General features: G+C 61.6%; 6 protein-coding genes across 6 annotated transcripts; 4 read left to right on the top strand and 2 right to left on the bottom strand.

Annotated features, from left to right (window-relative positions):
- Positions 1 to 442: 442 nt before the first annotated feature.
- Positions 443 to 1,619, top strand: VTJ83DRAFT_6556 (uncharacterized protein; the record flags this gene model as incomplete). The annotated part of the gene is made up of 2 exons (XM_071013280.1): positions 443 to 1,065; positions 1,136 to 1,619. 2 exons carry the CDS (start codon positions 443 to 445, stop codon positions 1,617 to 1,619), a joined length of 1,107 nt encoding a protein of 368 aa, XP_070864183.1.
- Positions 1,620 to 2,078: 459 nt separating this feature from the next.
- Positions 2,079 to 3,276, bottom strand: VTJ83DRAFT_6555 (uncharacterized protein; the record flags this gene model as incomplete). Its single annotated transcript, XM_071013279.1, has 4 exons — positions 2,079 to 2,168; positions 2,276 to 2,582; positions 2,656 to 2,737; positions 2,988 to 3,276. The coding sequence occupies 4 exons, from the start codon at positions 3,274 to 3,276 to the stop codon at positions 2,079 to 2,081; spliced, it is 768 nt and encodes a 255-aa protein (XP_070864182.1).
- An 850-nt stretch (positions 3,277 to 4,126) lies between these two features.
- VTJ83DRAFT_6554 (uncharacterized protein) lies at positions 4,127 to 5,593 on the top strand (the record flags this gene model as incomplete). Its single annotated transcript, XM_071013278.1, has 1 exon — positions 4,127 to 5,593. The coding sequence occupies one exon, from the start codon at positions 4,127 to 4,129 to the stop codon at positions 5,591 to 5,593; it is 1,467 nt and encodes a 488-aa protein (XP_070864181.1).
- A 2,044-nt stretch (positions 5,594 to 7,637) lies between these two features.
- Positions 7,638 to 10,245, top strand: VTJ83DRAFT_6553 (uncharacterized protein; the record flags this gene model as incomplete). Its single annotated transcript, XM_071013277.1, has 4 exons — positions 7,638 to 8,916; positions 9,002 to 9,301; positions 9,385 to 9,766; positions 9,894 to 10,245. The coding sequence occupies 4 exons, from the start codon at positions 7,638 to 7,640 to the stop codon at positions 10,243 to 10,245; spliced, it is 2,313 nt and encodes a 770-aa protein (XP_070864180.1).
- Positions 10,246 to 11,521: 1,276 nt separating this feature from the next.
- VTJ83DRAFT_6552 (uncharacterized protein) lies at positions 11,522 to 12,075 on the top strand (the record flags this gene model as incomplete). The annotated part of the gene is made up of 2 exons (XM_071013276.1): positions 11,522 to 11,635; positions 11,839 to 12,075. The coding sequence occupies 2 exons, from the start codon at positions 11,522 to 11,524 to the stop codon at positions 12,073 to 12,075; spliced, it is 351 nt and encodes a 116-aa protein (XP_070864179.1).
- A 651-nt stretch (positions 12,076 to 12,726) lies between these two features.
- Positions 12,727 to 14,351, bottom strand: VTJ83DRAFT_6551 (mitochondrial 37S ribosomal protein uS5m; the record flags this gene model as incomplete). The annotated part of the gene is made up of 2 exons (XM_071013275.1): positions 12,727 to 12,947; positions 13,043 to 14,351. The coding sequence occupies 2 exons, from the start codon at positions 14,349 to 14,351 to the stop codon at positions 12,727 to 12,729; spliced, it is 1,530 nt and encodes a 509-aa protein (XP_070864178.1).
- Positions 14,352 to 14,722: the final 371 nt, after the last annotated feature.

The raw sequence follows: 14,722 nt of genomic DNA, 5'->3' as shown, positions 1-14,722 counted from the left end.
GCCGTACTGCACGCTGTACCATACCGTAACGATGCTGCGCTGAGCTGGGACAGGCACAACCGCGCTCCCCCCCCCCCCCGCCCTCCCCCACAACCAACGTTCATCGACATGGAGATCACGTGCCTACACCCTAGAGGCCCCCAGGTGGCAAAGACGTCAAAGTCAGGGTTGGCTGTGGCGGTGGGGGCAAAACCCGAGACGAGAAACCATTCACATTGACGCACGTCCAAGCCAAGCAACCGAATCTCGAAGGTTGCGTCCCCGCCTTGGTTTGCCTTTTTGCAGCCACATCCCACCGCTCCATCCACCCCTCGAACCACCGAACAATCACCCACGACACCCACGACGTATCCATCCCGCCGGCGTGCCTAGACGCACAACACGGCCGCTCCATCTCACCACAGCTCCACAGCTCCGATAGACTCGACAGACATCGCCCGCCATGCCGCCGAAAAAGAACGACAAGGGCGGCAAGAAGCCCGACGTCAAGAAGATTGTCGAAGACAAGACCTTTGGCATGAAGAACAAGAAGGGCGCCGTGGCCAAGAAGATGATCGCGCAGCTGCAATCGAGCGCGAGCGCCAACGCCGAGGCAAAGCGCCGCGAGGCCGAGCGGGCCGCCCGCGAGCGCGAGAAGAAGGCCGCCGAGGAGGCCAAGCGTGAGGCCGAGATGCTGCTCAACAAGCCGGCCCAGGTGCAGAAGGTGCCCTTCGGCGTCGACCCCAAGACGGTGGTGTGCATCTTCTACAAGAAGGGCAACTGCGAAAAGGGCAAGAAGTGCAAGTTTGCCCACGACCTCGAGGTCGAGCGCAAGGTCGAAAAGAAGAACATCTACCAGGACACGCGCGCCGACGAGGATGAGAAGAAGCGCCAGGAGACGTCGGCCGACTGGGACGAGGAGAAGCTGCGCTCCGTGGTCTTGTCCAAGAAGGGCAACCAACGCACTACCACCGACAAGGTGTGCAAATACTTCATCCAGGCCATCGAGGACGGCAAGTACGGCTGGTTCTGGGTGTGCCCCAACAACGGCGATAAGTGCATGTACAAGCATGCTCTTCCGCCTGGGTACGTTTATTTTTTCCTTTTTTCTTTTCCGGCTCATCGCTGGCGTGCTCATGCTAACCGTCCCGCACAGCTTCGTCCTCAAGACCAAGGAGCAGCGAGCCGCGGAGAAGGCCTTGATGGACAAGTCCCCCCTCAAGACCCTGACCCTCGAAGAGTTCATCGAGTCGGAGCGGCATAAGCTGACGGGCAAGCTGACGCCCGTCACCCCGGAGTCGTTCGCCAAGTGGAAGAAGGAGCGGCTCGACAAGAAGCAGGCCGAGGAGCAGCTGCGCAAGGCCAAGGAGGCGACGGGTCGTGCCCTGTTCGAGAGCGGCAACTGGAAGATGGAGGACGAGTCCGAGGACGAGGAGGACGAGGAGGACACCTGGAACCTGGAGAAGCTGCGCCGCGAGACCGAAGCGCTGCGCCTCAGGAAGGAGGAGGAGCGCCTGGCTGCCCTGCACGGTCTGCCGCCACCAAACGCTGCCGCGGACGCGAGCGAAGGGGCCGACACGGAGGCAAACGATGCCGAGCCCGGGGCCGCCGCGGAACCCGAGGCGACGCCCAACACCTGAAGGTCGTTTTGCGACCGAGGAAACCAATCAAGGATGCCGCGAGCGGTCGTGCGAGGGCAGCGAGCCCCGAGGGTGCGCTCCTCCCGAGCCGCCGCCCGGCGTCGCCTACGCTGGGAGAAGACGCCATACTCTATAGTAACGGTCATGTTGGGAGACTGCGGCGGCGAGTCCATCAGCAAAGGCAGCAAGAAACCAGTTTGTATGTGGTGTGTATTCTAGGTGACGAGGCGCAGGACCGGCTTATGTAGGGAGCACGACCAATACACTCGATCTCGAAGCGCACGCACGCGGTTCTTTTCACTACCACGGCCAGCCCCGGTTTTGTTGTCCGTGCTTCCATCTTGCAACTTGCTACCGTTGACCTCCGGATCCTCAGAGTTGCACTGACATGTCTTTTCCTCTCAGCGACGACAGTACAGGCCGTTTCCGACCCCCTCCCCCCCCTTCCCCACATGAAAATTAAAACTTCTCGGCGTAGGGCCTCAGATCCAGCTCGTGTGTAAACGCCGACCGGTGCTGGGTATGCAGATGCCAGTAGCTCTCGGCGATCTAGTTCACCGGTCAGCACCCCCATCGACTCGCGTACCCCCCGAGGACCTCGAGCAACCCCAACACCCCAGGGTTACGGAACATGACCCAGGGAAGAATGGACTCACCGCCGCAGGATTCAGCTTCCCGTCCTCCACCCCCTCCACGATGTACCCCTTTGTCCTCGGGCCTTCAATCACCCCATCTACAACCACATGCGCCACGTGCACCCCCTGCGGGCCAAACTCGCGCGCCAGGCTCTGCGAGAGAGCACGCACGGCAAACTTGCCTGCCGCAAACACGCCAAAGCCCGCCGAGCCGCGCAGCGCCGCGGTCGCGCCTGTGACGAGCAGCGTGGGAGGGTACGGGGGGTTGGCGGACACGGACTCGACGAGCGAGGGAAGGGTGGCGTGGGCAAAGTTGTAGAGGCCGCGCCTGTGGTTGAGGTCAATCATGGAAGGCCCGCTGGGAAGAGCAGGTAAGACGTAGGACTATTATAGACACGTACGCGTTGGCCGCCAGGCTTTGGTCCAGGTCTTTGAGTTTCGTCTCAAGGAACGGCTTGATGGAGACCGGGCTGCTGACGTTGACTGCTCGCCCGTTCCGCATTTCCGGAGATGGTTAACCATCGCCTTTCCCTCCAACGGCCCCTTTTTCTTTTCTTTTCTTTTCTATTTTCTACCTTCCCCCCAGAAAAAAAGGAAAAAAAAAAAAAAAAAAAAAAAAAAAAAAAAAAAAAAAAAAAAAAAAAAAAAAAAAAAAAACTACCAATCCCAAACGGGACAACCCCCCTCCAACATTCTACGAGAATCCCAAAGCGAGACGGGGAGGAAAACTTACAAACGCCGACCGCCAAGCCCTTCCCCTGGAACTTTCCCTTCACCACCTCCAAAGCCGCCGCCAGGGACTTTTCATCCGAGACATCGGCCCTCACGCCCACCGCCTCGCCGCCGTTCCGAGTAATCTCGGCCACGACATCTGCGTAGCTGGCCTCGCCGCGCGCGAGCAAGGCCACGGGGTACGTGCGGGCGAAGCGCAGGGCGACGGCGCGGCCGGTGCCGCCGCCGACGCCGGCGATGATGGCGTAGAAGGCTTTGCTGAGGCCGGGGGCGGCGCCGGTGGTGGACATGGCGCCCGTTATTGTCCTTGGCCGGGAGGTGGAGAGCGGAGGGTGGTTCGGTGTCTGTCTTGAGGTTTGTAAACTCCAAGGGCTGTACGGGAACGCGCCGGGAACGGGCTCCTGGATGCTGAGATGCCGGGGCTGTGCTGCCAAGGACGGCTACTCCCCAAGCTGGACGGAGAGCCTGGGCTTAAATATGCATCGAGATGACGATGCTGGCAGCTGCAAGGGCATCCATGAACGTCCGGATTAATAATGAGAACCCCGCGGTTGTTGCATGGTACCACGGGAGGTGCAGATGGCGATCTCGGGTGGACCGGTCTTTTACAGCCTAGAGCCCGCGACAAGGCATGCCGCAGCCCGGCTTGCCATTGAGAATCCTGGAGCAAAACCGCACATCTTTTTGCAATACCTATGTGTTTGGGGAGAGGAAGAGGATCGGTTCGCCCCGGGGGAGGGGTTTGAAGTACAAGGAGGGTAAGGGTTGAATAAGTGAAGTTAGTGCCTAGTTATATCTTGTTACATAGTTATAGTACACGGTATGGGTTGAGGCAGCGTTTCAGGGTAAGGGTTATCTATGGCGCTCCACGAAGGGCCGCGGGGGATGTGCGCTTCCATCTCTCCAAGGTCAACAATTCATTTCATTTCCCATCTTCACCATCGACGTCTTTTGATGTGTTTTCTTTCCTGTCATACTCCCTTCGGAAATTCGAGACAGATGAATGGTTGACTTTTAATTTTTTTTTTTTCATCTTCATTGTGATCCCCGGCTTTTGCGGCCCAAGGCGAGCGGGCCGAACGGCAATCTCGACGCCTGCCACGCCTTTTATTTGGATGCAGTGGGTATTGCGCTCCCACAATGCCTTACGACCCAGACTGGGATCCTGAAGGAGAGCCCGGCAAAGAGCCCGGAAACCACGGCTCTGTGCTTTGCGGCCACGGCTGGGCGCCGGAGAACAACGCCGAAGAAATTTCGAGCAGACGATGGGAAGAAGCCCCGGGACAAGACGTCAACGCCGGCCTAGGGCGGCATGACTTGGTGAACGGCATGGACCTCGACGAGCCCGAACCAGGGCCACGTCGAAGTCGAGAGAACGCCCCCGACGCGACACCAGGCAGCCGCCTGCCATTTCCAGGAGCGGATTTGTTGGCGAAGCAAGCTGTTGCTGAGATCGTTGTTCATTCGAGCCCCCGGAAGCCGGCGCACGTTCTCCCCCCCGAGGATTCCGCAGGGGAGAAGCAGGACGAGGCCGACGTTGTCAAGTCGGACATTGTAGGGCCAAAACGCAGAGGCAGACCGCCGGCACGAGCGACAGGGCAAACGCCGGCGAACATGCCGCCGGCAGGACCCCGACCCCCGTTCCCGCCAGCGTCAGCGGCCGTTCCGACGCCGCCGCCCGCCGGCCCCGCTCTGCCACCGACAACCATCGCGGCCCAACCGAAGAAGCGCGGCCGTCCGGTAGGCTGGAGGTTAGGCCACGGCTCGTACGCCGCCATGCGCGCCGGCATCACGCCGGCGGCGGCATCGGCGACGCCGCGGCCCAAGCCAAAGAAGCCCACGGGCGAACCCAAACCGCGCGGTCGGCCCGGCCGGAAGCCTGCGCCCACGGCCCGCCAGATCTACCTGAAGCTCAACCCGCACTTCCTCTCGTTCCGCTGCGAGTGGGAGGGCTGCCCGGCCGAGCTGCAGAACCTCGAGACGCTGCGCAAGCACATCCACGTCGTGCACGGCAAGAGGCAGGCCTCGGGGGCGGCGGCCCAGCCCGCGGCATCCTCCTCCTCGGCCACCACCATCATCATCAGCTGCCGGTGGGCTTCTTGCACGGTGGAGCCCTTCCGATCCCTCGAGGACTTCGCCGCGCACGCCGAGGCGGCTCACCTGGCGCCCTTCCTCTGGCACGTCGGCGACGGACCGCGCAACACCACCCCGTCCGCGGTCGTCCTGCCTCTGACCAAGACGGGGATCAGCAAGCGGCGCATCGTTGCCGCCGCCGCCGTTACGAGCACGACGGACAACCTCGACGACGACGCCGACCCCCCGCTCCCTCGCTACCTCTTCAACGCCGACGGCGAGCAGGTGACGCCCTCGATCCGCGACCAGCAAACAGAGACAGAAGAGGACCGCCGCCGGCGAGCGCAGCGGGTGCAGCGGGTGCTGGCGCTGCAGGACCAGAACGCGCCGGCCGAGCCGGAGCTTACCCCCCGTGAGATGCAGGCCATCGCCAAAGCGGCGCGGGAGAGGCAGGAGAAGAGGAAGATGCTGGAGGAGTACGCGGAGAGGTTGATGCGGGGCGGGGAGGAGGTCGAGGGGTGGGTGGTGCGGTGATGTCCGCTGCCTTTTTTTCTTCTTCTAATGTTATTGTAATACCTGCTTCTCTCTCTCTCTCTCTCTCTCTCTCTCTCTCTTTCTCTCCCTTTCTCTTCATGGCTTGGGCGTTTCTTTTCCATGAAGGGGCTGGCTGGCTCTGTCTAGGAGAGGTTGGCGTTGGACCTGGATGGTTAGCGGGTAGCGGGCGAGAGACGGCGCAACAGAGACGGTGGTTTATTATTATCCATTGGATCATGATGCATGAGCACATTCCATTCCGCCCTCGAGGCTGTAACCATACCGTAATACACGGTACCCATCGAGGATGCCTATCTCTGGGGCAACAGGAGACCATCGCCGCTGTACGACCTGGAGAGACACGACATTTGATATACCAACGAACAGCGGTTTCCGATGAATGGGTGCGTGGCCCGGTCCCTGGGCCGGTCGATGTCGGCCATCCTTGTCCAGGGCATCCCGGCCGTTGTTTTGGGTCGCTCGCTGTGGCATGTGTCTGTGGGTGGATGAGCGGGCGACGGCGGTTTGAACCGAGACGCCAGCTTGACTCGCTGACGATCCACACCGCAGCCAGCTTTTGTAACCCCAGCCACTTCTTTCAGCAGAAGCCGCCGGCGGGCTGGGCTTTGGTTCCAGTGCCGAGGATCCGCATTCTCCGGTTGCCGTGGCGGAGCCCGACCCGACCCATTCGCCTGATCGCGGCATGGCTGTTTCCTGAGCAGCGCGTGTGGAGGCTGTTTCACGGCCGGCCCAACGATCTGTCCCCTGGGTGTATAGCACGCAGGACACGGCGCTGTGTAGATCATACATCCTTGCGGTGGCGTTCTGGGTTGAAGGGAGGGTGGGGGAGAGGGGAGGGGAGGGGGAGGGGGCAAGCGTCTTCACGGTATGTGTAATAACTATAGTACATAGCAAACGCTGTGGTTCCAGAAAAGGGGTGTTTGTGTATCTGCTCGGTCCAAAGGCCGGTTGAGCATCAGGTACAGGTGAACCCGCGGGCTTCCCAACCCACCGACGACTCGGATTCGGAGGTTCCCAACCGGGCAGGTGGGCGAGTTCCACCCGGGGCCTGTTGGAGGTTCGATGCGATGTTGGGACACGAGGGCGCTAGTCGAAACCCGGAAAGCCCTTTCTCTGGGTTTCCGTAAGCACCGAGACGGATCGCGACGGGAATGGCGAGATCCATGACGCGGTCGGCTCGCGATGCCAAGAAAGGAGAGCCTTCACGGCCAACCGACGGGATCCGACAAGGTGAACGCTCCGTACCGTATCTATCTGCAGAGTGCCTACTGCGTGTACTACTCGCAAAAGAAAATGCCCGGCTGGTGTGGTGGGTGGATGGATGGATGGCCAATTGCTTTATTTTGCAGAGTTTGGGCAGTGAGCGTCCTTACAAGCCACCGAACGTTGGTTACTGCGTCGCACAGTACACAGTGCCTTCGTTATGGCCACCCAACCCTCTCGGGGAGGCCTAGGCCGGGAAAAGGAGGGAGAGGGGGGTTCCGTTTCCTCCAAGCCGAGTTTTTACCAATTGCGCTCCACGCACCATGCACCACGCACGCCATGCTGTGCACCACGACTTGAGGCTGAAGTAGCTGTCCACGTAGCCCCTGGTAGAAAGAGGGGAGGAAAAACGGGAGAACGATAAGACGGATGCCACCGAAGGGCCTGGCCAGAACCAGGCATGCACGGGGTTCCCATCTAGGATGTTTACCCACGGGAAATGTGAAACGGAAAGGATACGTTCGGTGGCTCAGGTTCCCTGGTAAGGAACCTGGAAGGTTCGGTACCCGGTAGGCAGGTACTGTACGGTGTACCGCCTAAGAACCAACAGTGAAATGGAAGGTAGGAGCCCTGGGGTGGTGGTGGTGCCCGGTGGTGGTGGTGGATGACAAAACCGGGGCAGAGGGGATGAGGGAAGTGGATCCCCCATCCCCCGGAACTGGCGGCGGCATGTCCCGTGACCCCCCGCTGTTGATCAGCGGCCGCTGTCGCTAAGCGGACCGCAGGCTGCCAGCGTCCGCCCACTGTGGCCCGTCTCTCAATGGAGGCCACCGTCCCCCAAAGTCCGCACCAGCATCCGCCGCCTCAGCACCCGCCGCCTCAGCACCCGCCGCCTCAGCATCAGCATCGGCATCAGCATCAGCATCGCCAACAGCCTCACCACCAGCACCAGAACACGCCTCCGTCGCTCCTCCTCCCTGCCCTCCCTCGGTCGTGCTATCAGCCCGAGCCCCTCGCCCAACGAGCCCACCACTCCCAGCCGGGCGACCCTCGATTCCTTCAGCCTCTTGCCCGCGAGCCCGCACCATGGTCGGCTCCGCATGAGCACCACCAAGCCGATCACGCCGCCGCCGCTGTCGCCGCTGCCGACCACCACCACCGCCACGTCCACGCCGCGACCATCGCCGCCAGGATGCCATCCACAAAGGCCGCCAATGGCGACATGCACTTTCACCAAAAGGTGAAGGGCTGGTTCACCCGCAATTCGTCCAACCGCGACCGCGACCGCGACCGCGACCGCGCGGCCGACACGCCCGCCGGCCAGAACGCCACCGCCGCCCACGCCGCCAGCAGCACGCCGCGCTCCGACGGCAACAAGCACACCTTTCGCCAGACAAAGTTTTGGACCGTCGGTCGCCTCCGCAGCGCTACCACCGCCAGCGAAGGCAACCCCCTCGACCCCGAGGTCCTGAGCCCAACGGCCCACGCGAACCCCTACTTTGCCCACCAGGGCCAGCCCGGCCTGCGCCATCACAACGACGGTTCCGTCCCCCCGAGCCCCCCCGACACCCCGTCCATCCACATCGACGCCGTCCCGGACGACCCTGCCGACAAGGCCACCGCCGCCCGCAAGGAGGATCTGGCCCGGAAGCTCCGGAGGGTCGCCAGCGCCCCCAATGCCCAGGGCCTCTTCTCCAAGGGCGCCAAAGCCGCCGCCGCCGCCGCCGCCTCGGCCAATTCCGTCGGGAACGCCGACGCGAGCCAGCCCGGCGCCGTCGACGCGCCCAAGAAGGAGCCCAAGGAGGGCGGCGGCGGCGGCGGCGACGACGACGACGAGAAGCTGGGCTTCGCCAACTCGTCCTCGGCCGGCTCCGAGGGGGCCGCTGCCGCGGACCGCGACGGCCTCGGCGCCCTGCCGCCGCCCCCGAACCAGTCGGCCCTGGCCTTCCGCCGCACCTACAGCTCCAATTCCATCAAGGTCCGCGACGTCGAGGTCGGCCCGCAGAGCTTCGACAAGATCAAGCTGATCGGCAAGGGCGACGTTGGCAAGGTGTACCTGGTGAGGGAGAAGAAGAGCGGCCGGCTATACGCCATGAAGGGTGCGTCTTTTTTTTTTTTTTTTTTTTTTTTTGTCGTGTCTGGTTTTGCCCCTTTGCTAACAATCCATCACCCCCCGGCCTGCAGTGCTGAGCAAGAAGGAGATGATCAAGCGCAACAAGATCAAGCGCGCCCTGGCCGAGCAGGAGATCCTGGCGACGAGCAATCACCCCTTCATCGTGACCTTGTACCACTCGTTCCAGTCCGAGGACTACCTCTACCTGTGCATGGAGTACTGCAGCGGCGGCGAGTTTTTCCGCGCCCTGCAGACCCGTCCGGGCAAATGCATCCCCGAGGACGACGCCCGCTTCTACGCCGCCGAGGTGACGGCCGCGCTCGAGTACCTGCACCTGATGGGCTTCATCTACCGGGATCTGAAACCCGAGAGTACGTGGGCCGCGACCCCCCCCCCCCCCCCCCCACGGCCGCCGAAATAGCCTCAACTCACCACCCCTGCTAACCTCGCGCAGACATTCTCCTGCATCAGTCGGGCCACATCATGCTGTCGGACTTTGACCTGTCCAAGCAATCCGGCCCCGGCGGCAAGCCGACCATGATCATTGGCAAAAACGGCACGAGCCCCAACTCGCTGCCGACCATTGACACGCGCTCGTGCATTGCCGACTTCCGCACCAACTCGTTCGTCGGCACCGAGGAGTACATCGCGCCCGAGGTCATCAAGGGCAGCGGCCACACGAGCGCCGTCGACTGGTGGACCCTGGGCATTTTGATTTACGAAATGCTGTACGGAACGACCCCGTTCAAGGGCAAGAACCGCAACGCGACCTTTGCCAACATCCTGCGCGAGGACATCCCGTTCCCGGACCACGCGGGTGCGCCGCAAATATCCAAGTGAGTCTCGCTCCCTTTCTTTCCTCTCCCTTCCCAGGTCTCCAGACGTTTCTTTCTCCCCCCCGCCGCCGCCGCCGCCGCGTGCTAACTTTTTTCTTTTACCTCTCCTCCTCCTCCTCCTCACCAGCCTCTGCAAATCCCTCATCCGCAAGCTCCTCATCAAGGACGAGAACCGCCGCCTCGGCGCCCGCGCCGGAGCCTCGGACATCAAGTCGCACCCCTTCTTCCGGACCACCCAGTGGGCCCTGATCCGCCACATGAAGCCGCCCATCATCCCGCACCAGGGGCGGGGCATCGACACGATCAACTTCCGCAACGTCAAGGAGAGCGAGAGCGTCGACATTAGCGGGTCGAGGCCCTGGAAGAAGGGCGGGAGCGGGCAGGCCACCCCCGGCGCCGAGACGCCGGATCCGTTCGAGGAGTTCAACAGCGTCACGCTGCACCACGACGGGGATGACTGGAGCGGTAGCGAGCGGTAGATTCTGCTGCTGCGGTGGGTTGTTGTTGTTGTTGTTGTTGTTGTTGTTGGAAGAGTGGAAAAGGAAGGAGGAGGGTAGGAAGGAAGGGTAGTAGGCGTGTGATGTGCGATATGTGGCGTGGCGTGTCATGGCCTGGCGTCACACGAAGCGAGATCTGTTTTGATTGTGGATTGCGGGTTGGGCCGAAAGGTTGGGAGGGGGGATGGATGGATGGATGGATGGTTGGTTGGTTGGTTCTCTCTCGAGGTGGGCTTGTTTTGTCTGTTCCTTTTTTTTTCTTGCTTTTGGTCCGGGTATCTTTTGGGTTGTTGGGTTGGTTTTTTGGGAGGGTTTCCTCGCGCGCGCTGTCGACGACGGTTGTCGGCCGTCTCGTTTCGTCTGTCTGTTTGTCTGTCCACTGCACTCCTTTCTCCCCCGTTTTCACCCAACTCACACCCCGGGTCTCTCACTCCTTTGGGTCTCGGGGGGAAAAGGTGAGGGGTAAATTTTGGACCCTTGACAGATACAATACTCCCAATGGTCTCTCCTTGTGATATTACTTATATAAGAGAAGCCGGAGACGGAGTTTATGGATTGGGCGTTCTATGCCTCTTCCCCCCTCCCCCTTTTTTTTCCCCTTTCAGAGTTAATCCGCGCTCCTTTTGCTTTCTAGTTGATCTGTCGTCTGGGTTTCTCTCTTTTAAAAAGTCTCGTTTGCAAAAGGAAACCAACTGATGGAGAGGATCGTGTGTCTACCGATGCGTCGGGAGGACCGCGAGAGTTCGGGAGCGGAGGTAGTGCTGACTTGAATGGAGGCAGAAACCCCGTGTTCTGGTTCAAGTGGCGATTATGGATTTCAACGAAGCACGCACAAAGTTCCGAGATACGACCTAAGGGGCAGGGCGTGTAGCATGTCTGAAGCCCGGCTTTGCGTGGCTTCTTTTTCACTTTGCGGTGTTCATCGATGCAGAACGCATGGTGACGTATGTTACATCAACCCACCTCCTTTCGTAACAAACCGTCACGCTGCAACGCTGCAACGCTGCAACGCTCCTCGTCCCCACCATAATTACAGCAAGCAGTTGCTATAACGTTTGTTACTGCGTAGTTGCCCAATCCTCAACATCAACATCGCGTCTCTCAAAACCTCACATCACGTCTTTTCCATCTCCGCTGGGCCCCTCGCTATTTGCGTCCTCTTTTCTCATTCCAACGTCCAGACTCACTCACTTATCCTCAAGCCGATGACGTAAAAGAACATACCCCTCCGCCCCCCCTTCCAAAAAATAAAAAAGACATGGACCACCCGCCAAGACCCCAAAGCTCCCTCCTCGTCGCCCCTCCCGAGCTGAGCCCTCTCGAGCAAGAGGTCCTGGACGAGTACGAGCGTCTAGCAGAGAACATGAAAACGGTAAGAGGATAACCCCCATCTCTCCCTGGGGCTTTTATCCACCACACCCCTAGCCCCCTTGGCCCCCTTAGCCCCCCTTCGCCGTCTCCCTCCTTGCATCGCGGCAAGGCAAGGCAAGGCAAGGCAAGGCAAGGAAAGAAGAGCATGAGCGGTGGTTGACGCTTGGAAAACCCCAACCCGCACGACGCGCGCGCACGCGACAGCTGGCCGCCCTGCTGGACCACCTCGCCAGCGCGCCCGCGACCGACATACTCGACGGCCTGCGCGACCTCGAGCGCAAGACGAGCCTCGTGTTCACGCTGCTCAAGGCGAGCGTGTACAGCATCGTGCTGCAGCAGGAGATCGACTGGGGCGGTGCCGCCGCCGGCGGCGGCGGCGGCCACGGGCAAGGGCTGGGGCATGGGGATGGGGATGGGGATGATGGGCAGGAGGACGAGTGAGGAGGGCGGGGCGATGACAAGGTTTCTTCGGGGAGGCTTGGGAAGGGAGGATTGTGATTGGATTTGATGTTGTTGCTGTTGCTGTGTTGACGATGATGATGATGATGATGATTACTGTATCGTGCTTTTTTGGTGTCTTGAGCTGGGGCGGCTTGGTCGAGCGGTCCTGTCTGAATGACCTCTAAAGGTGTTGAGGACGCAGGCGGGCAAGCAAGGCCCGGGTTACCCTGCGTGGATGGGGGGTCCTGTGTTGACGCCGGACCGAGGAGCTACGTCGCATGAGCATGCCTGATGCGTGCTGGGTCCGAGAGAGAGAGAGAGAGAGAGAGAGAGAGAAAGCCGTCGTGGTGTGGAGGAGGCGTCGTATCGTCCTCTGGGACGAATCCGATCCGAATCCGAACCTCACCATCGCATCGACACATTGTCAACAGCAGCGGGCAACACCCCTCCCTCCCCTCCCCTCCCTTCCCCCCTGCGACCTAGACACCGCATGGCGAGACCAAAGATACCTATTCTACATGGTTTCTATACAAAGTACAGGGCCGCCCATCTCAACCCCCACATCACCATGCACCATGCATGTCACGCGTGGCCTGTGAGATGAGATGAGACTCGTTCATTTACAACAAGACAAAAAAAGAGGACCCGACATTAATACACAGCCCCGCCGTAGTACACCTTGCGGGCGTCAACCAGCTTCTTGCCGCGAGCCATGGCGATTTCCTCCGGGTCGGGCTGGTTGCAGAGAGCCCAGTAGGCGGCCTTGATCGAGTTCATGGGGTTGCGGGCGCGGGGCATGCTGGCCGACAGGTCGTGAATGCCGGCGGCACGGCACATCTCGAAGATGCGGTATGGCACGCGCAGGCCGAAGCCTAGACAAATCGGTCAGCTTTTTCTTTTTTTTTTTCTTTCCCTTTTTCATGGGAGTTGGTACGAAGGGAAAAGGAAAGAAAACAAAAAAACATACCTGGCGGTCGCGCCTCCATCTTCACGATCGTGGCCGAGATCTTGGACGTGATCGACCCGTAAATCGTCCGGTTCTCGTACCGGCGAATGGGCCGCAGGTTCAGGAGGGCGTTGATGCGGGCTTTCCGGAAGGCCAGCTGGGTTTCGGTGCCCTTGGCCTCGCCGTACCCAAGCCAGCCGTCGCCGTTGCCGACGATGTGGATGACGGAGCAGCTCCGCACCTTGCCCAGACGGGTCTGGTTCGACACGAAGCGCACCAGCAGCTGCTTGTCGCGCAGGTTCAGGATCTCGCGCACCGTCATGCCCGTGCGCCGCTTCACGTCCTGGTAGATGCCCAGGTCGTCCTTGCCCTGGTCCTCCGGGTCGATGACCGTCTTGTACAGGCCCGCCACGCCGGGCACCTTGTTGGGCAGCGCGGGGGCCATGGACGAGTCGGTCTGCCGGTTGGCGTCCGTCATGACGGACCGCTCGAGGATGTACTGCAGGATGTCGGCGTCGGTCGGCCCGCCGCCGAGGTCCGACAGCGCGTCGCTGCCCTTGGCGTTGAGCGCCTTTTGCTGCTTGGCCACCTCGCCCTCCATGTACCGCTGGAACTTGGCGCGGGCCTCGTCGCGCACCTCGGCGGGCCACTGGGTCTCGGGACGGGCCCGGTACGCCTCGGGCACAAAGTCCTGGAGCCGCTTGAGGTTGCCCGTCACCTCGCCCTTGGGCAGCTTGTCGGCCCAGTCGATCAGGTCGCGGGCGAACTGGTCGAGGTCCATGAAGCGGGCGTGCGGGTCGGGCGGGGCCTTGTTGCGCGCCCGCTTGTCGATGACGGGCTGCGTCTCGGCAAAGTCGTCAATGTAGGGCATGCGGTACGGGTCGGTGCGCAGGCGGCCCTGCACGGTGAGGTCGCGCGGGTTGATGGCGGCCTCGCCGGCCTCGAGCGCCGCCATCTGCTCGGGCGAGTAGAGGGTGCGGAGGTGGGCGAGCTCTTCGGGCGTGTACTTGGGGAACTTGTCCTTGGTGAAGTCGTCGATCTGCTTGTCGTCCATCAGGCCCATGTCGGAGGCGCGCACGTTGGCGAACCGTGGCCGCCGCCGGGCCGAGAGATGTGGGGAGCTGTGGAAGGGACGGGCGAGGACCCGGCCGAGGCATGGTGATGAGGACGACGGGGAGTAGCAGGCGGAGGCCACGGCCGCGTGGGGTGATGTTGTCGCACCGGTCGGTAGTGTCGTCGCCGCCGTGGCCGTCGCCGCCGCTGCTTTGGGCCTCACGGCGAGGCATGCTCCGGAGAGCAGCCTCCCCGCTGCCGGTCGTGCTGCGCTCATGGCTCTCGGGAGGATCCAATTGACTCGCCGCAGCCCCGCGTGTTGTGTGCTGGCTGACGAGAGAGCCGCGGGCCGTTCCCGATCGGTTGCTTGGTCGTCCTGTTCTTCAGCCGGGGCTCTGCCCACCACGATCTCGGGGTCCGGACCTTGGGGGGGGGGGAATTTTTTTGGTCCAAGCTTGCTCCGTCCTGGCCCGCCGGGTTGGATGGATGCCTCAATGGCGGGGCATCCAAGTCTTGGCATCTCAGGCCACACACCGGACTAGAATCCGGGCCGATGGGTCCCGTCCCGAACCTCTCCACCACAAACGGCTCGTGATCATGTGACATATCATGTGACCACGGACAGGAGACGGCATCCTCCCCCAGGGC

Source organism: Remersonia thermophila, chromosome 6 (assembly GCF_042764415.1).
Source record: "Remersonia thermophila strain ATCC 22073 chromosome 6, whole genome shotgun sequence".
In the NCBI taxonomy this organism is placed as follows: domain Eukaryota; kingdom Fungi; phylum Ascomycota; class Sordariomycetes; order Sordariales; family Chaetomiaceae; genus Remersonia; species Remersonia thermophila.
Note: the sequence above shows the minus strand (reverse complement) of the source record. Positions and strands in the feature narration are given on the sequence as shown.